This window comes from Acinonyx jubatus, chromosome C1 (assembly GCF_027475565.1).
Source record: "Acinonyx jubatus isolate Ajub_Pintada_27869175 chromosome C1, VMU_Ajub_asm_v1.0, whole genome shotgun sequence".
Lineage (NCBI taxonomy): Eukaryota > Metazoa > Chordata > Mammalia > Carnivora > Felidae > Acinonyx > Acinonyx jubatus.
The window spans coordinates 60998539-61023202 of record NC_069381.1 but is presented as its reverse complement, the minus strand read 5'-3'; the positions used below and the strand labels follow the sequence as shown (position 1 = coordinate 61023202).

The following is a 24664-nucleotide window of genomic DNA, read 5'->3' as shown; positions in this document are numbered from 1 at the left end:
AATTATTCCTACCATTTTCCACATACAGATATTTGAGTTTTGTGTATGTCTATGCTTTTGTATGGATGGAAATTTAGGAAAATTTTAAGATATAGAAACATATGTCCAAGTTTATAAGGTAAAATACCACATAAACACTTTTAGTTTCACTTTGGCAAGAGCAATAAATGAGATAGATTTTTATCATCAATTCCAGAGCTATCTCTAATTACTTGTTAATTAAATAATCACAATATTGGAAGCATTGTTTTCATCTGAATTTGTAAGCTATGAATTTGTTTCCAAAAAAGTATTTCAATTCCTACAGTGTTCTTTGAAGACCCTATTGTATGTATACCATTTTTATCAGTTCATCAGAATAGGACTACTATGTTCTACTACTGTACTACTAGTATATGCTATAGTATACTACTATACTAGTACTATGCCAATTAACACGTAGACCTGTACTGAAACCGAAGCCCAAAAAAGAAGATGGAAAAAGGTATGTTTAGGGGCGCCTGGGTGGCTCAGTCGGTTGAGCGTCCGACTTCAGCCCGGGTCACGATCTCGCGGTCTGTGAGTTCGAGCCCCGCCTCAGGCTCTGGGCTGATGGCTCAGAGCCTGGAGCCTGCTTCCGATTCTGTGTCTCCCTCTCTCTCTGCCCCTCCCCCGTTCATGCTCTGTCTCTCTGTCTCAAGAATAAATAAACGTTAAAAAAAAAAATTAAAAAAAAAAAGGAAAAGTTATGTTTAGAAAATCACTTAAAACTTCTTGTGTACTATATGAACACAACAATGCTCCACAAACCCGTTTTTATTAAAAGAAAATTAAAATAGTAATATCAAAAAAACCCTTTTCTGAACTTACAGCCTTGAAATATTCTTTCATCAAAAATGTTTCATTTTGTTATTAATATTATGCTATAGCAATTACGTTAATGTAATTTTCATTAATTCACTTCAGTAAAACAAACAAAAGCCTACAGAAAACTCTTCTATTTGCAATCTTGCTCTATCAAGAAAGGTAAGGTATATATAATATTTAAGATGCCTCTAAATCAAACTGTTTTCTATTTAAAGTAATTTCTAGAAAAATTTGCTCCCTATAAGTTATCATGTCTTCTACGTCTTTGTAGATAAGCATTTCTTCAATGGACAACAGTTTATACTTATTCAGGCTGAATGCTGATTTGTTCTGTACAGCATTTAACATTTTTAGGGATGTTGTAACTGAATCACTCAAAGAGGAACAAGCTGGGAAAATACGAGCATTCCACAAACTTAAACATGTCTTGTTTCCAGAGAACAGTTCCTCTGTAACTTTCAGATTCCAAATATTTAGGCATGACAGGAAACAGACTCCAAAGAATTGAAGTAACTTTATATCTGACAATGTTTTAACATTCCTTTTCAAGTTGTCTTGCACTCCAAAAGCCATAGTTGAATACTTCAAGTATCCATTCATCTTCAAGCTTAAGGAACACACAAAAGAATCTGCAGGCAGGACAGCTTCTGTTATGACAGAACAACCACTAACAATGCAGTTTTCCCCAACTGAAACATTAGGCCCCAATCTAGAATACTCCACAACTGAGCCAGTTGCCACAGAACATCCTGAATCCAGTATACTTTGAATGATACAGGATGTGTTACCAGAGCATTTTGGTGTTGTAGAAAAGATGCTAAAAGCTATGGACTGCAAGCCAAGTTCTGACTTCAAACTGCTATCTGAAGTAAAATGAAACAAGTATTCTTCAGTTGTTCCAATGTGATAGAATTTGGATTTATTAAGAACCACAACATTTAATGAGGTTCCTTTCAGAAGATGAAATATTCTCTGCCTGATGTCTGTCAACTCTGCCTCTTCTTTAGTGACATTTGACGTGTTTCTGGTGTATTCCACAGTTGCTCCAGGTCCCAAAGCCTGCAGAAAGTCTCCATAGGCATCAATTTCACAGTTCAATGTGCCTATTTTTTCATAAAAAGCAAGTAATTTTTTTGCTGTTTTATGATCCATGTAAAATAGGCTGTCCGTGTAGACATACTCAGACTCTAATTTAAGAGGGGTAGTGTCACCCCCAGCCATGTCCTGGTGAGAAAAATTTCCAGGTCTACACACAGCATTAAAGTGATGCATCTGTTCTATGCTGGGCTTATGAAGGAAACGATGGCAACACCTGTATTCAAGGTCTTTATATTCTAAATAATTAAAAGGTTCTAAGACAAATACTCCATGTGTGGTACCAACAGTCAAACTAGAAGGATGAGCTAAAGCTGTAAAGCCAGGTTTGTCAAATCTAATAAACTCACATTCTCCGACACTATAAAGTTCAATATCATCTGCACAAGTAATCAGAATCCCAGGTTTCATATGTGAGGGGAAATCAATGTACATGGCTAATTTTAATTCCAACATCTGATAAATGGGGTTACCGAAAGGTAACGCAGTGAAAATTTTGCCCAGAGCACTTGCATTTGGAAGGCGTTGGCTGTAACCACCTATATAAAATTAAACAAAATAACAGTTTTAAAATGTTTACAAGACTGTAAGATTTTAAAAACCCAGGGGCATCAGTGACAACTCAAAATATCTCTAAAGATATTTAATGTATATAATGCATTACTGTAACTCAGAAAAGAATAGTAAATTCCAGGTTACAAATTCAAAGAACAATTCTCCTCAAGTGATTTGATATAACGCAATTTTAGATTAAGAAAGAATTCTATTATACTTCAGAGGCTGCGAATTGTTTTGAATCAACTGCACAACTAGTAAACAGGACCATGGGCTAAAACATGGTCTTATATCTACATTTCAAACAGTAAATTTCACGACATTTAAACTCCTACATTTGGTACGCACTTCATAGAGGGGAAAAAAGTCACAAAAAAACTAATATACCAATCCAAAATATAATTATTAAACTGTAATTACCAGATGCTGTGTTTTTCCTCAAATTATTACATCCACTCAAAGGAAATAAAGGTGCGTTTACTTAAAAGCATTTTAAAATGTATATTTGTTTTTCATTTGAACAGGCTTTTTCCCTCTAAAATGAGTCTTATGACTTCTTAATTCCTTGAAAAGCATGTTCTCTTAGGTACATTAAATAGCTTACATCATTTTTATGTAACTAATTATAATGAGAGGCAACATTACATAGTAGAGTAGACAAAAATAGGTTCAAACTCTGGTTCACCACTTTTTAATTGCTTATCGTTGGGTTTACTCCAAATCAGCAAATGAAGAGTAATACTTGCTTTATCTTCTTTTATGTAGAGCACTTGGCACAGAGTATGTTGTTCAGCAAATGAGAGTTAATGCTTTCCACTTTTTTCCTTTTCCAAAGACTAGCCAAAACTTAAGTTTAGAATTGTAAGAATTACCTCTTTTTAACATGTATTTTGAGTGTCTAACTTAATTTTTATTAATTGGTAATCATATTGGTTCCAGAATAAAGCTATATATTTGAATTTTTCTACTTTTTTAGAGTTAGTCTTAAAATCAGAACTTGGATGCTTTACTTGGTATCATCTTTACAAAGAATCATTGTTCTGTATATAAACTATAAGAAATGAAAAATGCCTTGGAAGTCATATAGATGAGTAGTTCTAAAATATCTGTTCCTGGACTGGTGCCAGTCCATAATAAAGTTTTCATCAGCCCCCAGTAGAGAAGAGTGGAGGTTTTCATGTAACCAAGATTTTCATACAACTACATTTACTGAATTAAAAAAAAACAATCTTTATTCTGAGATTATTTATTTCCTATTTTTCTGCTTTATAATGTTTTCTTTTGTGTGTGACTCTTCCTCTTACATAGTTTTTTGTCATCTCCATGTTTTGTCACCACTTTTTCTTTTATTTTTAAATCCTTTTAAGCATTAAAGACTTTTGCCACCAATAATCAGATAAAAATGCATGATAGAAGGTTTTGGTAAAGTCTGGAAATCACAGTGCTAAACCAGCCTCTCCCCTACAACAATTCCTTTTAAAGCATTACTGAGAAATGTTCATATTTTGATGAGTGCTATGTTCGGTAAATAATTTTCTATATACATTCCAAAAGATAAATTTGTTAAAAAACATTATGCTGCTTATAACTTTAAAATAATCAAGAAAAACATGAAATATTTATTTTCAAAGAAGAGTAACTTCAAAGACAAAAATTTAAAAAACAAGGTAGAAAAAAGTCCCTAAGATATCAAAGGTAAAATGTAAATTGGAAAAAAAAAAATGTGTAACTTTACCAGAATGAATTAATAGGATGGTAAAAGATTTCCATTTATCTCCATATAACTTTTCCAAACATCGAAGGGCACAAAGTGTGGATCCTCCATTTCCTTAAAAATGAAAGTAAAACCACAACTTATTTCTTAGAAACCTGCTGAAAATTTGTTATTATGGTAGGGTTTGGTGTTATAACTTTGAGGATATGGCCTTTAGCTATAATTAAGTAGGCAGAGAGCAAAGGTAGAGGCAAAAGAATCAAGTTAAATACACATTTTACAGCATTTAAATAAATAAACAATTGGAAATGAAACCCAGGGATCAGCACTTGGTAATAAATGATGAGATTATAATCTTCTCTTGAAAACAGTAATTAGAACAAAGGAAAAATGATAAATTAGGCAATCTGAAACAGTGGAATACTCTAAGTATACACATTCATTTGGAGTTACAAACTGAAAAACCCATTAAAATAATTCCCCCCCACATGACATAACCAAAGATTTGAGTTAGATGTCCTTTCTAAAAAGCTTCTTAGAGGAGCACCTGGGTGGTTCAGTCGGTTGAGTGTCAGACTCTTGACCTTGGCTCAGGTCATAATGGCTCAGGACATGATCTCAAGGGTCCTGAGTTCAAGCCCCACCCCAGGGGCTGCCCTGGTATCAGGGATCCTGCTTGGGATTCTGTCCCTCTCTCTCTCTGCCCCTCCCCTGCTCATTGTCTCTAAATAAACAAACAAACAAACAAAATTTTCTTAGAACCTGGTGTCCTAAAATACATCTTAAACATAACTACACTTACTAGTTACCTTGTGCAGGTTATTTAACATTCTGTGCCTCAGATTCCCATCTATAAAATGGGAATTAATTAAAGTACTGACTGCACCATTGTGAGGATTAAAACACTGGTTAGGGGCGCCTGGGTGGCACAGTCGGTTAAGCGTCTGACTTCAGCCAGGTCACGATCTTGCGGTCCTTGAGTTCGAGCTCCGCATCGGGCTCTGGGCTGATGGCTCAGAGCCTGGAGCCTGTTTCCGATTCTGTGTCTCCCTCTCTCTCTGCCCCTCCCCCATTCATGCTCTGTCTCTCTCTGTCCCAAAAATAAATAAACGTTGAAAAAAAAAACAAAAACAAAAAACAAAACACTGGTTAATTAGAACAATGTTGGTATCAGATATAAATATCCCATATGGTATCAGGGGCTTTAGTTTTAAGTATCACATGGAAAATAGCCTCCAGAAAAATAGCACATATTTTCTTGCAATGAAGGTCAAAAGGCATAGCTGACTTAAACTGGGTTTTGAAAGTAGTATCTATGATATTAGGCCATTATATTATATATAAATATATACACACACACACACACACACACACACGTGTATACACATATATGTGTGTGTATACATATGTGTGTGTATATATATATATGTGTGTGTGTGTGTGTGTGTGTATATATATATATACTGGCCTAAGTATCATAGATACTACTTTCAAAACCCAGTTTAAGTCAGCTATGCCTTATGTGTATATACACACACATATATGTGTGTACATATATGTGTGTGTATATAGTGCTGATTTGCAACCTTCATGTAAATCTCTGAACAAACTATGGAGTTAGGAGGGACCTTAAGAACCCTACTGATAAAGTCCAAAAGAATATTTAACATTAATTTTAAAATTTTATTAAAATAAATTTTGTTTTAATTTTATTAAAACAAATAATATTCTTTTCTTAATAACATTCTGCAAGTTTTTCATGGTAAGTCACAATGTGTAAACAGTTACTATGCCTTTTTCTTAAAAAATAGTAAATTTACATTAAATTTTTAAAGCCTGGAAAGACTATGGGTAGAAAGATATAGGGCTCATCAACTGTGAGCCATAGGAAAGCTTTTCTTCAGCAATCATTCTGTTCAGAACCTATGATATAAATCTGATTATATATAGCATACCTATTTTGGCTCCAGCAGGGTCAACAAAAACATGATACTGGACTCCAAGGGGTAACTCCTTTTTTTTCAGCTTTTCTGAGAGCTGTTGCTTATAAGCAAGTTCCTGTTTTTCATCAGCTGCTGTTATTGCAACAATGTCCCAGAATTCTCCAGCTGCTACAGGTTTGCCTGTGTGAAAAAGCAAGGAAATGAGTATCAGAAATCTCTAGCTATTACAAATTTGCCTATTAGAAAGAAAAATGAAAAACTATCTTCATACACTTAACTTCTTTTCAGAATTACGGAATAATTAGTGGCTAGCTAGTTTGATTCAAACTATTTCTACTGAAGATTGTTCACAAATTTTGCATTTTCCCCTCTTTTAGATTACTTGCTCCTTTCATGGTCTACAGTCCATTTATTTAAATATTCTGAAAGCTGCTATGTTTCTTGATTAAGAGAAGTATTCTTGCCTTGCTAAAAATTACCTCAATTCTTAAGTAAGAAGAGGAGACAAAAAGAATAAACGGGGGTGCTTAGATGGCTCAGTCAGCTATGCCTCGGATTCTTTATCTCGGCTCAGGTCATGATCTCAAGGTTCATGGGATCAACCCCCAGTCAGGCTGTATACTGTCAATGCGGGGCCTGCTTGGGATTCTCTCTCTCCTTCTCTTTCTGCCCCTCCCCTGCTCGTGCTCTCTTCCCCAAATAAATAAAAATTAAAAAAAAAAATGAATAAATGAATCTCCAGCTGTGAAAAGCAATTTTCACACATTAGGACCACTTAGTGTTTGTTGGCTGAGTAAGATTCAACCCAAGGATCTATTCCTACAATGTTACTGTTTATAAATTCAGGTACTTTATTTTTTATTACCTGAAGATGAGCCATGCAAGTTTACAAAGGCTTTGAAGTATGACCTAAAATTCTGCATAACAGAAAAGTTCCCAAGTCCCTGATGCACTCATTTAAAAACAGACTAAACTGACGCTCTTTGTTGGTAAAAAAAGATGAATAAAGATTTTAATTGGGGCGCCTGGGTGGCTCAGTCGGTTAAGCGTCTGACTTCGGCTCAGGTCATGATCTCACAGTCGGTGAGTTCGAGCCCTGCATCAGGCTCTGTGCTGACAGCTCAGAGCCTGGAGCCCATTTCAGATTCTGTGTCTCCCTCTCTCTCTCTGCCCCTCCCCTGTTCATACTCTGTATCTCTCTGTCTCAAAAATAAATAAACGTTAAAAAAATTAAAAAAAAAAGATTTTAATTAGTTAACAGTTTTTGTCAGCCAGAATCTATTATTCCTAAATATTTTATTATTTTATTTTTAATGCAGAAACTTCACCAAAAATGACTAATTTTATTAGATAGTTGTATAAGGAATGACAAATAGCAGTCTTTAAAAAATTTTATTTGATACAAATTTCCCCTTTTAAATTTTGACCCATAATTCTTCCATGTCCTGATTTTTACTCAGTATGCATTCATAGCATGTAACAAATTGGTGAAGTAGGCAAAGGGATTGGAGAAGGCTAAAATAATATTTGTAATGGTCAAATACTGAGCTTTAGACAGTTTAGATTTATCTAAAGTAACTTTTGTTAATAGGCTAACCAAATGTGTAACTTGGATTGATAGCCTCACTAGTCAGAATAATTTTCTTTCTTCTCCTTTGTTTTGATATATACATGTTACTAAGAATAAAGTAAAAAAAAAATAAAGTAACAACATGACGCAAAGAAAGGGCAGTGACAGAAGAATAAAAAAATCAAGCCGAGTTATTAGCTATAAAGCCGAAGGTGAGCAGACCGGAAGTGATAGTCCAGCAAATTTCCCGGCACGTAAAGTTCCCTCCCTGTCCACTGCCGCGGAAAGCTGGGGTTCCCCCTTTGCTACCTCTCAGTTCTGAAAACCTCTGCAATTTTCGCTGGGTGGCTTCTCGCAGAGCTACGCCTAAGAGCGCGTTTGCAGCAGCCATAGCAAAACTTTCCCCGAGACCAGCTGAAGCCTTCCAGGTATCCTCCAGCTGGCGCAGCACGCATGCGCCTCAGGATGTAACCCGTTCCTGGGTCCGGTTTGCCTCTGTTCCGCCCCTTACGTGCGTCACTCACGTAACCATGCCCCCAGAGCGGTGGCCTGCCGGGAGAAAATCCTGGGGGTCGGAGTGCAGAGCCTTGCCGTGTTTCCCTAGCAACGGTCTCTGTAGCAGATGGCCACCTAGTGATTTGTCGGACTGTGCCGGGTCTGGGCCTCTTGTTCCCAACTCATAAGGCTTTGCAGCCCTGTTGACCCGGTGAGTTATTCGGGTTGAGTGATAAAATTGCTAGAACTGACCCGCTGAGAAGACAAAAGTACAACCTAGCTTCCAGCTTTCCTTCGAAAGGTGGTTCGTCCTTTCAACTTGTGATTTGTTTCAGTTTTGTTTTAGCCGGGAGCAGTTTCCAAAGACGTCTTTATAGTTAATTCCTCCCTCAGGGTTGTTATCTGAAACAATCTGCACCAAATCCAGATCCAGATGTACAGTCTCAACATTCAAGATCTATATTCTCTTAAGGAACCTTAGGTTTGTGGCTTCTTTGCCCTTGTGTTTCTTAGTAAGTGAGCCTCTCCACCCCTCTCAGTTTTGAGTTCACTTCATAGGCTTTTGTCCATTGTATAAAATTCAGTCTGCAACAGGTCTCTTAACATTCGTGGTTTTGGTTGCTTTAGCTGTCATTCTGTTGTATATGCGGATTGATCAAGAACTTTAAATAACATTACTGGGAATAAGTCAGACTTATTAGATGCATTTTGGTAGATACCTGTAAGTATTTCTTTTGTAAAGCGCAAGTTTATAATGAGTTTTACAGATGAACCTATTCATGCTTACATACAACAATTTTAAGAAACAGAGAGGCCAATAGTCAAGGGCTCACGATCAGTAGAAGAGGAGATTTAAGCACGCTACTTGAATCCCAAACCCAGAACTCATCTACCACATCATGCAGTTTGATTTATTTCAGAAACCTGTCTTCCTAAAGCCTTCATCAGTAACACAGGTGGGCATTCAAGGCCCTATAAGTTCTTGCCATGAACTTAACTTAGTTTTTTTTTTTTTTTTTCTAAAGACTTCGCTGTGCTTTTAATTCTGTACTTAAGGTACATTTCAGTAAAAATGGAGATTACTCTTTCATAGTTTCGCCGTTTAGAAGTTTTGTGTTGTTAATAAAAACAAAACATTAAGAACATTTATATGATACGACTTGAGTGAGGTGAGAGTGAACAAAAGGGAGTGAGTGATAAAGATCAGAGAGGTGAAAAACCCCTAAAGAAGGGATTTTGTTTTATACTGTATACAACGAAGCCATTGCAGAGTTTTTATGTGACTTGCCTTATGTCTAAAAAGATCACTCAGAAATGTGAAAAGAGACATAGTGGAGGGTAGGGCAAGGATAGAGTTGGTGAAGGCTTGGCAACGATGGTAACAGTGGGGATGCTGAGAAATTGATTACATTCTGGACATATTTTTGAAGGCACAACCAATACAATTTGCTAATGATATGGTTGTGGAATGTTAGAGAATGAGAGGGGTCAAGACTGACCACCTCAAGGATAGAACAGCTATCAGTTGAGATGGGAAAGACTGCGGATGGGGAGTGTTGGTGGAGTAGTGGGTAGAGTCCAGAGTTTGCTTTTAGACATGTAGACTATATAGATATATGTGTATGTCACGCATATGTAATGAAAGTTTGTGTGTGTATGTGTCTGTAGGCATTACACATATGAGTCCAGGGTTCATAAGAGAGGTCTGGGCTGGAGAGAGAATTTTTTGAGTCCTCAGAGTTAGAGACAGTGTGAGGCTATGTGCCTGTGATTCTGCAGTTCACAGACCTCTCCAGAGGGATAACTTTAAGGTTGGGTTAGAGTTAATGGAATTAATTTTAAACTACTGAACTAGATGAGATCCTAGGGGAAGAAAGGTGAAATTCAAGGATTGTGCATAGTAACAAGGTAAACAATGAAAATGTGACCAAATAAGAAAATTTTGGATAGTGAGAAGTGTGAAGGGACTAGAACAGGCTGATGTAATAGACTGTATTACATAGAATATTAAATACAGCATTCTTGGGACCTGGAAAGGATGGCCATAGAAATCAGTATTATTTTTTCCTGATATGATTACATTATTCATATAAAATGTGTTGGAAGTAAATATACCACCTTATCAACTATGGTTTTTGTTCTTCCCTCTTTTTTTTTTTCTCAACTGTTCATTAATATTAATTTTTAAGTAAAAATAAAAAAATACTGAATACCATATTAGTGGGAGTAATTTCGTTGGAAGTAGATTTTGGGGGGTAAAAATATCTAGGGATTTAAGTTTATGTTTAATATAATCAAACAGTGTGATATGGTTGTTTAAATAGTCATAAGGTACGGTAACCACAATAAAATATGCTAACACAGCTAAGTAGTAAACCCATTAATTCTTTATAAGTGAAACACATTGGAAATAACATATTTAATCATGGATTCCACATTTTGAAAGGGATGTCAGACAAACTGAACTATATAATAGTTGAAAAATGGTATTTTGTGAAGACATTTGGGCTTTTTTTGTGTGGGAGGAGAGTAGAGAGTATCTGAAGAAGTACCGTAAAGAAGAGTGAGATAGATTTTTAAAAGAATTTTAGTGAGGCATAATTTATATGACATTAACTTAACCTGTTGTAAGTGAACAATTTAATGATTTTTAGTAAGTTTACTGAGCTGTGCAACTGTCACCCCAATAAGATGCTTATGCTTGTTTAGAGTTAATTCCAGTCAGGTTGTTCCTATTACTATGGGCATAACTATGACTGTTGTGTGGAAGTTGTAGAGAAGAATATTAATTTTGTTTCCAAACATTTTTTTTTCCTTCAGAAGAAGAAACTGAAACTAAATGAAGAGGGCTCTAGATTGTGCACCACGATTCTCTTGGTGCATGGTTTGATCAGTTCACGCTAGGGCTCTGATCTTTTTCCATTCTTTGTGTTTCATCTCTCTGCACAACCACTGTTCCTCCTCCTACTCTTTCTGACTTGCAGTATAAGCAAAAATATCTTTTTACTCTTCCATTTATTTGAATTTCTTTATTTGGCTAGCGTGTTCTAGCCAAATAAAGTATTTTTTTCCCACTGTATCCTGTTGAAGGAACCCTCACGTTTCTCACCTTTCTGGAGGACCAAGGAAAAAATTTTATCCCCCAAACTTCTATTTGACATCCTCCTTTATTATTTTTTAAGACTTTATTTTTCAGAGCAGTTTTAGTTTCACAGAAAAATTGAGAAGAAAATTCAGAGATTTCCAATATACTCCCACATAATTCACATGTGCATAGCCTACCCTGTCATTAACATCCCCCCACCAGAATGGTACATTTGTTACAGTTGATGAATTTATGTTGACATGTCATAATCACCCAAAGTCCATAATTTACCTTACATTTCACTCTTGGTGTATATTCTGTGGGTTTGGACAAAGTATGATGACATGTGTTCATCATTATAATATTCAGAATTGTTTCACTGTCTAAAAATCTGTGTTCTGCCTAGTCATCCACCCTGTGAACTCTGCCACGACTAATCTTTTTACTGTCTCCATGGTTCTGCTTTTTCCATAATGCCATATAGTTGTAATCCTATACTACATAGCCTTTTCATACTGATGTCTTTCACTTAGTAGTGTGCATTTAAGGTACACTATGTCTTTTCATTATTGATAACCATTTCTTTTTAGTGCTGAGTAATAGTCCATTATCTGGATGTGCCACACTTTATCCTTTCAACTACTGAAGGACATCTTGGTTGTTCCCAAATTTTTGCAATTGTGAATAAAGCTGTTATGAACATTCATATGGCAAAAGATAAGTACCAAGAAGTGCAATTACTGGATCTTATGATAAGAGTATATTTAGTCTTATAAGATAGGGCCAAACTGTCTTCCAAAGTTGCTATACTGTTTTGCATTCCTACCAGCAATGAATGACAGTTTCTGTTGCTACACATCCTTGCCAGCAGTTTGTGGTGTCAGTGTTCAGGTTTTGGCCATTCTAATAGGTGTGTAATGTTATTTCATTGTTGTTTTAATATGCATTTCCCTGATGACATGTGAGGAGGAACAGCTTTCATGTACTTATTTGACATCTGTATATCTTTTTTGGTGAAGTATCTATTAAGGTCTTTGGCCCATTTTTAAAATCTGGTTGTTTATTTCCCTTATTGTTTAGTTTTAAGTGTTCTTTATATATTTTAAATAAAAATCCTTTATCAGATGTATCGTTTGCAAATATTTTCTCCCATTGTGTAGCTTGTTTTCTTATTCATTTGACATTACTGTTTGCAAATTATGTCTTTAATTAATTTTTTTATTTAAAGGAAATAATTTTTCATTAAATTTTTAACTTTAATTCCAGTATAGTTAACATACAGTGTTATATTGGTCTCAGGTGTACAATGTAGGGACTCAACAATTCTCTACATTACTCAGTGCTCATTGGTCTAAGTGTACTCTTTAATCCCCATCACTTACTTCAACCATCTCCCCGCCCACCTCCCTCTGGTAACCATCAGTTTGTTCTCTTAGAGTCTGTTTCTTGTTTTTTATCTCTCTATGTCTTTAATTTTAATGAAGTATAGGTTATAAAATATTTCTTTCATGGATTATGATTTTGGTGGTGTATCTAAAAGGTCATTATTATACCTGAGGTCATTTAGATTTTCTTCTAGGTTATCTTCTAGGAAGTTTATAGTTTTGTGTTGTCATAGATCTATTTTAAATTAATTTTTCTGAATGTGTAAAGTCTGTGTCTACATTCATTTTTTTTTTTTTGCATGTGGATGTCCAACTGTTTCAGCACCATTTGTTGAAACTCCATTGTATTGTCTTTGCTTCTTTGTCAGAGATCAGTTCACTGTATTTCTATTTCCAGACTCTATTATATTCCATTGGTCTAATTTCTTTTGTTTTGACAACACTACATTGTTTTTGACTACTATTGCTTTATAGTAGGTCTTGAAGTCTGGTAGCATCATTCCTTCAAGTTTGTTCTTGAATAGTGTGTTAGATATTGTAGGTTTTTGCCTCTTTGTGTAAATTTTACAATCAGTCTGTTGATATTGATAAAATAATATGCTGAGATTTTGGATGGGACTGCATTTAATCTATAGATCAAACTGGGAAGAAATGACATCTCAATATTGAGTCTTCCTATTAAGGCTGTCGATGCACATGAAATCTCTCTCCATTTATTTAGTTCTTTGATTTTGCTCATCAACTGTTTGTTTTCCTCTTGTACATATTTTATTACATGTATACCTAAATATTTCATTTTGAGGGGTGCTAATGTAAATAGTACTGTGTTTTTAACTTGTGCATTGCTGGTATAAAGGAAAGTGATTGGCTTTTGTGTATTTACCTTGTATCTACAATCTTATTATAATCACTTATTAGTTCCAGGGTTTTTTTTTTTCTTTTCTTAATTTCTTTCTTTCTTTTTGTCGATTCTTTTCGATTTTCTGTATAGAAAATGATCATGTCATCTGTGAACAAACACAATTTTATTTCTTAATTCCTAATCTGTATATCTTTATTTTCCTTTCCATGTCTTATTGAATTAGCTAAGACTTCCAGTATGATATTGAAAGGCAGTGATGAGATGGGACATTCCTGCTTGGACCTGATCTTATTGGGAAAGCAAATTTCTTTCCGTTGAGTATGATTAGCTGTAGAATTTTTATAGATATTTTATCGAGTTGAGGAAGTTGTCCTCTATTCCTAGATTACTGAAAATTTTTCTCAAGAATAGAGTTGGATTTGAATAAATGATTTTTCTGCATTTATTGAAATGGTCATGTGGTTTTCTTTTTTTTGGCTTGTTAATGTGACAGATTACATTAATTGGTTTTTGAATGTTGAACCAGACTTGCATACCTCGGAAAAATCCCACTTGGTAGATTCTTTGTATACATTGTTCGATTTACTAATTTTTTCCCAGGAATTTTGCATCTGTTTTCATGAGAAATATTGATCTGTAGTTTTCCATTTTTGTAATGTCTTTGGCCATAGGGTTTGGATAATGCTGGCCTCATAGAATGAGTTAGGCTTTGCTTCTATTCTCTGAAGGAGATTTTAGGGAATTAGTATAATTTCTTCCTTAAATTTTGGTAGCATTCCCCAAAGATCTCATCTGGGCCTGAGGCTATCTATTTTGAAAAGTTATTAATTATTGGTTCAATTTCTTTCATAAATATATGCCTATTCAGATTATTTATTCTTTTGTGAGTCTTGGCAGATTGTGTCTTTCAAGGAATTGGTTCATTTAAGGTAGGATATCAAGTTCTGCACGTGGAGCTATTCATAGTATTAATTCATTATACCTCTGTTGTCCATGGGATCTGTAGTATTGTCCTTACTTTAATTTCTGATACTAATAATTTGTGTTCTCTTTTTTTTTCTTTGCCTGGCTAGTTGCTTGTTAATACTATTGATCTTTCCAAAGAGCAGGCTTTGGTTTTATGGATTATCTCTGTTGATTTTCTATTTTCAATTTCATTGATTTCTCCTGTAATTTTTATTAATTTTCTTATGCTTACTTTGGATTTAATTTGCTCTCTCTTTTTTTTCTTCTAGTTTTCTAAGGTGAAGTTTAGATTATTGCTTTTTGATTTTTCTTCTTTTGTGATGCATGCATTCAGTGCTATAAATTTCCCTCTAAGCACTTCTTTTGCGACATCCCACAAATTTTGATAAGTTGTGTTTTTATTTTCATTTAGTTTAAAATATTTTAAAATTTCTCTTGAGATATTCTTTGGCCCATGTGTTATTTAGAAATGTGTTATTTAATCTCCACATATTTTGTTTTTTCAAGCTATATATCTGTTATTGATATGTAGTTGAATTCCATTGTGATCTGGGTAGATACTGTATGATTTCTATTCTTTTAAGTTTCTGAAGTTGTATTTGAGCTCAATATGTGGCCTCTCTTGGTAATGTTTATGTGAGCTTTTGATGAATATACATTCAGCTGTTGTTGGATGAAGTAGTCTGTAGTTGTCAACTATATCCAGTTGATTGATGGTGTTGTTGTGTGTAACTATGTTCTTACTGATTTTCTGTCTGCTAGATCTGTCCATTTCTGATAGCAGAGTTGAAGTCTGCAACTGTGATAGTGCATTCATCTGTTTCTTGAAGTTCTATCAGTTTTGCTTCACTTTTGTTAGGTGTATAAACTTTATCAGTTGCTATGTCTTTTTGGAGAAATGACCTCATTATTATTATGTAATGTCTGTCTTTATCCTGATAACTTTCCTTGCTTTGAAGACTGTTCTGTTTGAAGTTAACATAGCTACTCCTGCTTTCTTTTGATTTGTGTCAGCATGATAGATCTTTATTACTTTATATGTCTTTACCTTTCATTTGGGTTTTTTGTGGACAACATATAGTTGGGTCTTTTTTTTTTTTTTTTAATCTCATTTGACAGTCTCTTTTAATTGGTTCATTTGGACCTTTGACATTCATAATGATTATTGATATATTTGGATTAATATATGCAATATCCATTGCTATTTCTATTTGTTGCCATTATTCTTTGTTTTTTATCTTTTGTATTTCACTTTTCATGCTTTTTTGGTTTTAAATGAACACTACATATGATTTCATTTTCTCTTCTTTCATAGCATATTGATTATAGTTCTTATTTTACCATTTTTAGTGGTTACCCTAAAGTTTGCAATACACATTTATAACTAATTCAGTTCAATTTTCAAATAACACTATACCCCTTCCCACCTAGTGTTAAGTACCTTATTATTAGAAGATAAACCCCATTCCTTCTGTCTCTTATATAATTGTTGCTTTTAAAAAAAATGTTTATTTGAGTGGGGAGAGGGGGAGAGGCAGAGAGAGATGGAGACACAGAATCTGAAGTACGCATCCAGCACAGAGCCCGATGCAAGTCTCCAACCCATGAGCCCTGAAATCATGACCTGAGCTGAAGTCGGATGATTAACAGACTGAGCCAACCGGGTGCCCCTCATTGCTGCTTTTAATTTCACTTACATATAAGCATTCACATATATACTACCAGTTTGCTACTAGTATTTTGAAAAACTTTTATCTGTTAGATCAGTTAGAAATAAGAAAAATAAAATATTTTTATTTTATATACACTTATTTCTTTCCCAGTGTTCTTCCTTGCTTTCTGTAGATCTGAGATTCTGAACAAATTACATTCCTTTTCTCTAAAGAACTTCTTTTAACATTTCTTGTAAGGTAGGTCTACTGGCAACGAATCTCCTCAATGTTTGTTTCCCTGTGAAAGTCTTTTATTTCTCCTTAATTTTGAAAGATAATTTCATAGCGTACAGTATTCTAGGTCAGTGGGTTTTTTTTTTCCTCTGAATTCTCTCTTCCTTCCTTCCTTCCTTCCTTCCTTTCTTTCTTTCTTTCTTTCTTTCTTTCTTTCTTTCTTTCTTTCTTTCTTTCTTCTTTATTTGCCACTGACAAAGAAACACAGTTTAATTATTTCTTTTCAAGAAAAAAAACAAATGTGATATGAACAACAAAAAAGAAATAGAAGTTACTTTGATTAAAAGTCACAACATGAATGGTGGAGATTACACTAAGTAATAGGGACAGACTAATACCACTGTCTACATGCTTTGGTGTTCCAAAGAGAAAGTAGTTTTGTCTTATAGCAGTGGTTTTATATATACATGTACACTGTAAAAAATATATACAATAGTGTTTCTCAGGCCTTTTTTTCCCATCTTTTTGCTCCTTTTCAGAACCCTTGTACAATCTTGAGACTTATTGAGGACTCCAAAGAACTTTTATGTGGATTATAACTATCAATATTTATATGTTGGAAGTTGAAATTGAGAAATTTTTGAATAATTACTTACCGACTCACTTGATTAGAATAATGATGAGCATGAGTAAAAATGTTAAGAGAAATAACATCTTAATATTAATATAAAAATTATTTTGATCTCATGGATACCCTCAAACTTGCTGTGTTAGAAAAAGCAAAATAAAAGCAAATTTGGAAGTAAACTTTACTTGCCATGGTTTATAGTACTTGGGTTTGAAAAGAGGTGATGAAATGTACTAAAATTGTAGTAACACTTGTATCGTCTTGATGGGCTGACTTTCTGTACTTACTGGTTCATTCCTTTGCCTACTATAGAAAAGATTTTTCTTTCTTGACCTTCTGTGTAATCTAAGTAGCAAATATTCTGTGTCTTACAAGAATATTTTTCTTTGCTTTATGTTGAATTTATTACATTCTTGATTAACAGACTCTTAAGAGAACAAACTGAGGGTTGCTGGAGGGGTATTTGGTGGGGCATAGGCTAAATGGGTGATGGGCATTAAGGAGGGCACTTGTTGGGATGAGCACTAGGTGTTTATGCAAGTGATGAATCACTAAATTCTACTCCTGAAACCATTACCCTGTATGTTAACTAACTTGAATTTAAATAAAATGAAAAGAAAAAGAAGAAATTGTCAGAGGCTATTTGGACATTTGATTAAGATAGGATCAGGGTGCTAGAGAAATAATACTGAGTTATATATTAAATAAGCATTTTAAATAATACAACATTTTAAATAAATACAGACATTAACATGATTGTAAAGAACCTGATTTTTATAAGGAGGAATCTTTATTCTTTGCTTTTATTTTTCTCTCAGTACTTTAAATATTTTACTCCATTGCATTCTTGCTTATGTAATTTCTTAGGAAATGTTTTCTATGCAGATGTTTTTCTAGATTTTTAAATTAGTTTTTATTGTTTTATATTCATCTTCTGGTTCATCACCTTTTGGTATTTAAAGGCTTATAGTTGTACAGTATGCAAGCCTGGAATCAAATTAAAAGTTGAAAACTGGTGTTTTCACAAAAGCTTTTTTAAAAATTTTGAACAGAAATATACAGCCTTCTAAATTTTAGAAAGCAAATGCATTTAATGGACAGAAAATAAGATGTCTTGATTCCAAGTGCATCTTAGATTCATTGTTCCAAATAATTTTTTATGTCATTTGAAATGTGGAATTTACCACAAAAATATAATGTTTTAAGGAATCAGGTTAGACATTCTAACCTAAAAATAGTTTACAACCACAATAGATATAAAATATTACTAGTTATATTTCTTATAGTTAGATTTTTTAAAAAAATCATTATTTCCCCCTTTAAAAAATTAAAAAAAATTTTTTTTAATGTTTATTTATTTTTGAGAGACAGAGCATGAGCAGGGGAGGGGCAGAGAGAGAGAGTGACAGACACACAGAATTTGAAGTGGGCTCCAGGCTCTGAGCTGTCAGCACAAAGCCGGATGGGAGAGTTGAGGGTGGAATTCACAAACTGTGAGATCATGACCTGACCTGAAGTCAGACACATAAGGAACTGAGCCACCCAGGTGCCCCCGCCCTTTTTTTTGTGATTTTATTTTACTTGCAAATTTTGTGGTAATTCTGGAGTCTAGTGTCCAGAATTCAACTTAGTTAATAATGTCATAACGCTTACAAAATAAGGTACTGTAACAAACCTGATCATCAGGTTATGATGTTATGTTATACATTATGTTTTAATATACTTTTTATTTAAAATAATAATATATTTGTATACCTAGCATCTAAAATTCCGGTGACTAAGTGTAATGCCTATAGGTCACTGACACAGAAAACATTGTGTTTGAAAATTTCTTTAAGGGGCGCCTGGGTGGCTCAGTCGGTTAAGCGTCCGACTCCGGCTCCGGTCAAGATCTCGCGGTCCGTGAGTTCCAGCCCCACGTCAGGCTCTGTGGTCACAGCTCGGAGCCTGGAGCGTGTTTCAGATTCTGTGTCTCCCTCTCTCTCTGACCCTCTCCCGTTCATGCTGTCTCTCCCTATATCAAAAATAAATAAACGCTAAAAATAAAAAAATAAAATAAAAAAGAAAATTTCTTTAAAATATTTATCACATATCCATTTGAAAAGGAAATAAACATACAAAATAAAGAGTTTTTACTTTCCAGCATTTAATTTAGATGTTCATTAATTATAACTTCATATTGTTACCCTGCAATTATTTGCTCCCAATATTTTTAAATGGAAAAGTTGGGAATTAAGATGAGACTTATAATTGATGTGCATTATATTTCATAAAGACATAGTTTTTATAGTGTGATTAAAAATGTATAATAACTTTAAAATTAGTACTTTTGCCCACACAAACTAGGCTTACTGTTAATGATCCTGATTTGTTTTTAACTACAGGACATCTTTGAAACTGTAATTGTAGTTTTGATGCTTTCTGTAATGTGTCGTTGTACTTATGTGTTATTTCTGTAATGCATTGCCTTTGAACATTATATTATTTTAACTTGTTGATATACACATTTATATGTGCATTTTACAAAGTAATTGCAAAATTATCAAAATATTAAAAGGAACAAAAGTGCCTGTATTCATCTTTAATTGTCATATTTAAAATTGGCAGCACTTGGTACATAGACTTTTAAGTAGGTATAGGAGGAGTTCTCAATTGCAGTGGCTTTCAGTTTTCCTTGGTAGGCAGTGTAATTATCTGGGGCCATCGTTGCAGAGATAAGATTTAAGAGGTATCTAATCAGGCCTGGGAATTTGTGTTATTCTAGTTATACTGTGTGCAATCAGTAATAAATAAAATTAAATGTTGCATAAGAATCCTCACTTCTTCACACTGATTGGGCTATGTGACAGACTAATTAAATAGCTTGAATAACTGAAAAATACTTTTAACAAATGATAGTTCTTTAAAAAAATGAAAAAATAATGTTCTACATTTAATCCTATAATTTACTAACCATAGATTAATCTTTCCTTTGGAGAACAATAACTTGATCTCATATAATAATGTTCTACTCTGAAATGTTTTTTAATATTAAGGTTGTTTGTATGTTGGGAAATAAGTACTACTAATAGAGATGAATATTGATGCAATAGAGGACACTTACAAATGATTCTAGTATATGAGAAAGACTGATTTTAAGATTATTTTAGAATTCATATTCCCAACTAAAAAATCAGTTGAGAATGATTTAAAAATTAACCTGTATAAAACAAAGATCAGTAAATAGGAACCAAAAATATATTTGTAGGCACCTGGGATGAGATTCATTTAAGCATTTCATTAACTGTGAATGACCTGACAGATAAGGAAGAGATATACTTTGTAGTAATATTTCTTACTATATGATAAAAGGAAGCACAGAGTGTTTGGAGACATTTTTTTCTCCTCTCACTTAAGATCTGAAAAATAAGTAAAAAGTTGGTTGTTTTCATTATAAAAGACCCTTCATATTATCTGGTTAAAGTTAACATTTCTAGAATTTATAGAAAATTTTTTTAGAATTTATATTTATTGAGACTTATAGGATAAGATAATGACAAAATGGTCCCATCCCCAAATATTTGAAAATATAATCAAAGATTATACTTTTTTGCAAATGTACTTATTAAATATATATTTATTACTGATTTATTTTTCTTTTGCTTACTTTAAATTTAATTTGTTATTCTTGATCTAGTTTCCCAAGGTGGAAACTTAAATTATTGATTTTAGATCTTCTTTTCTAATATGTGAATTCAATGCTATGAATTACTTTCTAAGCACTGTTTTCACTGCATCCCACAATTTTTTTTTATAATTAAAAATTTTTTTTTTCAATGTTTATTTATTTTTGAGAGAGAAAGTGTGAATGGGGGAGGGGCAGAGAGAGAGGCAGACACAGAATCCAAAGCAGGCTCCAGGCTCTGAGCTGTTAGCACAGAGCCTGACGCGGGGCTCAAACTCAGGAACCCTAAGATCATGACCTGAGCTGAAGTCAGATGCTTAACTGACTGAGCCACTCAGGCACCCCCACATTTTTTTTAAGTTAATTTTTTGGTGCACCTGGATGGTTCGGTCAGTTAAGTGTCCAACTTCAGCTCAGGTCATGATCTCATTGTTTTTGGGTTTGAGCCGTGAATTGGGTTCTGTGCTGAGAGCTCAGAGCCTGGAGCCTGCTTTAGATTCTGTGTCTCCCTCTCTCTCTGCCCCTCTCCCGCTTGTGCTGTCTCTCAAAAATAAATAAACATTAAAAAACCAAAAATGAAGTTTATTTTGAGTTAGATAGAGAGCACAAGTGGGGGAAGGGCAGAGAGAGAGGGAGAGAATCCCAAGAGGCTCTGTGCTGCCAGTGCAGAGCCTGACACCAAGACTGGAACCCTTGGAACTGTGAGATCATGACCTGAGCTGAAATCAAGAGTCCGATGCTTAACTGACTGAGCCATCCGGGTGCTCTGACTGCATCCCACAAATTTTGATAAAGGGTATTGTCATTTAGTTCAAAATATTTTTAAATTTCTCTTTGAGCTGTATATTATTTAGAAATATGTTATTTAATCTTCATGTATTTTGATATTTTCAAGCTATCTTTCTTTTATTGATATCTAGTTTAATTCCACTGTGGTCTGAAACAGACATTGTATGCTTTCTATTCTTTTATTTATTTATTTTATTTTTTAAATTAAAAAAATTTTTTTAATATATTTCTGAGAGAGAGAGCATGAGTAGGGGAGGGGCAGAGAGAGAGGGACACACATAATCCAAAACAAGCTCCAGAGAATCCAAAGCAGGCTCCAGGCTCTGAGCTGTCAGCACAGAGCCTGATGTGGGGCTCAAACTCACGAACTGCGAGATCATGGCCTGAGCCAAAGTTGGACGCTCAACTGACTGAGCCACCCAGGTGCCCTGATTTCTGTTCTTTTAGATTTGTGAAGGTATCTTTTATGGCCCAGATTGTGGTCTATCTTGGCAAATATTCCATGTGAGCTTGAGCTTGAGTTTGAGAAGACTGTATAATCTTCCGCTGTTGGATGAAGTAGTAGATAGGTGTCAATTATCTAGTTGACTAATGGTGTTGTGGACTTCAGCTATGTCCTTACAGATTTTCTGCCTGCTCAAGCTATCTGTTCAATGAAGTTTCCAAATCTAATAGTGGATTCATCTGTGTCTCCTTTTAAGTTCTCTCAGTTTTGCCTCCCTCAGGTGATTTAGTGCTGTGTTTAGGCACATGCCCATTAAGATTGTTATGTCTTCTTACAGAATCTATCAATATGTAATACCTCCATTTTATCCCTGATAATTTTCCTTGCTCTGAAATCTGCTCTATCTGAACTATTATATCTTCCCCAGCTTTCTTTTGATTCGTGTTAGCATGGTATACATTTTGCCATCATTTAACTTTTTTTTTACTTTTTTAAATGTGTGCCACAGAAGAATATTTTTAATTCACATACTGTAATCTCACCCCTTTAAACTGTACAATTCAGTAAAAAATATTTTTTTAAATGTTTATTTATTTATTTTGAGAGAGAGAGAGAGAGAGAGAGAGACGGAGGGTATATGTGTGTGTGTGTGATCAGGGGAGGGGCAAAGAGAGAAACAGAATCTCAGGCAGGCTCCATGCTGTCAGCACAGAGCCTGATGTGGGGTTCAGTCTCATGAACTGTTAAGATCATGACCTGAACTGAAATCAAGAGTCAGACGCTTAACCAACTGAGCTATCCAGACACTCCTCAGTGAAAAATATATATAAATGAAAACAATAACTTTATTTATTAACAGCTTTTCATGTTGCTAACCATTCTACAATATTAGTTTTAATGCTTTTATAGTATTCCATTGATGATATTAAATAGTTTAGTTAATTATACTGTCAAAGACATTAAGGGTTTTTTGCTATTAAATGATTTTTGCTATTCAATTATTATTTTTATTATACATTTTTAATTGAGGTATAATTGACACATAATATCACATTAGCTATAGATATGCAACATAATGACTCAGTATTTATATATATTGTGAAATGATCCCCACAATAGTGTGGTTAATTATGTAGTTACATATGTACTCACCGTATGTAGTTACAAAATGTTTTTCATATGTTGAGAACTTTTAAGATGTATTCTCTTAACAACTTTCAAATATGCAATACAATGTTATTAACCAAAGGCATCACTTGGTGCATTACCTCCTCATGACCTATTTATTTTGTAACTGGAAATTTGTACCTTTTGACCCCTTGTCCTATTTTGCCAACTCCTACCCCTGCCTCTGCACCACCAATGTTTGTATCTATGAGCTTGAGTTTTTGTTTCTGTCTTCAAATTCCACATATAAGTGAGATCATCCAGAATTTTTCTTTCTTTGTCTGATTTGTTTCACTTGGTATAATGCCCTCAGGGTCTATCTTTGTTGCAAATGACAGGATTTCATTCTTTCTTATGGCTGAATACTATTCCATTCTATGTATATACCACATTTTCTTTATTCATCTGTCAGTAGGCACTTAGGCTGCTTCCGTCTCTTGGCCTATTGAATATGTGGGGGTGAATATATCTTTTTGAGTTAGTGTTTTCCTAGTCTTCAGATAAATATTGAGAAGTAGAATTGTTGATCATGTGGTAGTTTTATTTTTAGTTTTTTGAGGAACCTCCATATTGTTTTCTGCAGTGGTTGTACCGATTTACATTCTCATTAATGGTGCATAAGGGTTTCCTTTTATCCACATCCTTGTCAACCCTTGTTATTTCTTGTCCTTTGGGTAAGAGCCATTCTAACAGGTATGAAGTGATATTTCCTTGTGGTTTTGATTTGTATTTCCCTGATGATTAGAGGTAATGAGCATCACTTCATGTACCATGTTGACCATATGGATGTCTTCTTTACAAAATATGTATTTAGATTCACTGCCCATTTTTAAATTGCATTTTATTTTGCTATTGAGTTGTGTGAGTTCTTTATGTATTTTGGATATTGTCCCCTTATTACATATATGATTTGCAAATGTTGTCTTTCAATCAGTAGCCTGCTTTTTCATGTTATTGATGGTTTTCTTTGCTGTGCAGAAGCTTCTTAGTTTGATATATTTTTACTCGATATATTTTTGCTTTTGTGTCCTTTGCTTTTGGTGTCAAATACAAAAATCATTACCAAGACTGTTATGACGGAATTTACTGCCTATGTTTTCTTTTAGGAGTTTTAGGTCTTAAGTTAAAGTCTGTAATCCATTTGGAGCTCAATTTTGTGTATGGTATGAGATAGTGGTACAGTTTTATTCTTTTGGCTGTTGCTGTCCAGTTTTCCCAACACTATTTATTGAAGAAGCTCTCCTTTCCCCATTGTATATTTTTGGCTCTTATGTCATAAATCAATTGACCATCTATGTGGGTTTACTTCTGGTGTCTATTCTGCCTCATTTATCTATATTTTTTATGCAAATGCCACACTGTTTTGATTACTATAGCTTTGTAATACAGTTTGAAATTAGGGAGTATAATGCCTCCAGCCTGTTGTTCTTTCTCAAGATTGCTTTGGCTATTTAGTTTTTTTGTGGTTTTATACAAATTTAGGATTATTTATTATATTTCTGTAAAAAATGGCATTGAAATTTGGATAAAAATTGAACTGAATATATAGATTGTTTTGGGTAGTATAGA

At 34.2% G+C, this 24664-nt stretch overlaps 2 protein-coding genes across 8 annotated transcripts in view; one reads left to right on the top strand and one right to left on the bottom strand.

The window, feature by feature from the left end:
• Nucleotides 1-726: 726 nt before the first annotated feature.
• Nucleotides 727-8221, bottom strand: FPGT (fucose-1-phosphate guanylyltransferase). 3 transcript variants are annotated; one of them, XM_015083192.3, is made up of 5 exons: nt 8033-8171; nt 7019-7134; nt 6166-6333; nt 4232-4324; nt 727-2480 (listed from the first exon to the last, which is right to left on the bottom strand). In XM_015083192.3, exons 2-5 carry the CDS (start codon nt 7074-7076, stop codon nt 1024-1026), a joined length of 1776 nt encoding a protein of 591 aa, XP_014938678.3. In that variant the 5' UTR covers nt 7077-7134; nt 8033-8171; the 3' UTR covers nt 727-1023. The 3 variants fall into 3 exon arrangements, with proteins under 3 accessions (XP_014938678.3, XP_014938677.3, XP_053070212.1); XM_015083191.3 differs by lacking the exon at nt 7019-7134 and having other exon boundaries at nt 8033-8221; XM_053214237.1 differs by lacking the exon at nt 7019-7134 and having other exon boundaries at nt 1497-1663; nt 8033-8221.
• Nucleotides 8222-8264: 43 nt separating this feature from the next.
• The window catches only part of LRRIQ3 (leucine rich repeats and IQ motif containing 3), a 360753-nt gene continuing 344353 nt past the window's right edge, over nt 8265-24664 (top strand). For 4 of the 5 annotated variants that reach the window (XR_008294971.1, XR_008294970.1, XM_015083195.3 and 1 more), the window contains exon 1: nt 8266-8429. The gene's annotated coding sequence lies outside the window, so the exon portion shown is untranslated. Of the gene's footprint in view, nt 8430-24664 lie in introns of all 5 variants that reach the window. The other variant, XM_053214236.1, reaches the window with a different exon arrangement.

Coding starts and splice junctions, on each gene's coding strand:
- FPGT (XM_015083191.3), bottom strand. CDS start 8,114: ATGGCTGCTGCAAACGCGCTCTTAGGCGTAGCTCTGCGAGAAGCCACC. Junction 4,325..6,165: donor CCCTGCTGGAGCCAAAATAG/GTATGCTATATA, acceptor TTCATTTTTAAG/GAAATGGAGGATCCACACTT. Junction 2,481..4,231: donor CATCCTATTAATTCATTCTG/GTAAAGTTACAC, acceptor AATTTTATATAG/GTGGTTACAGCCAACGCCTT.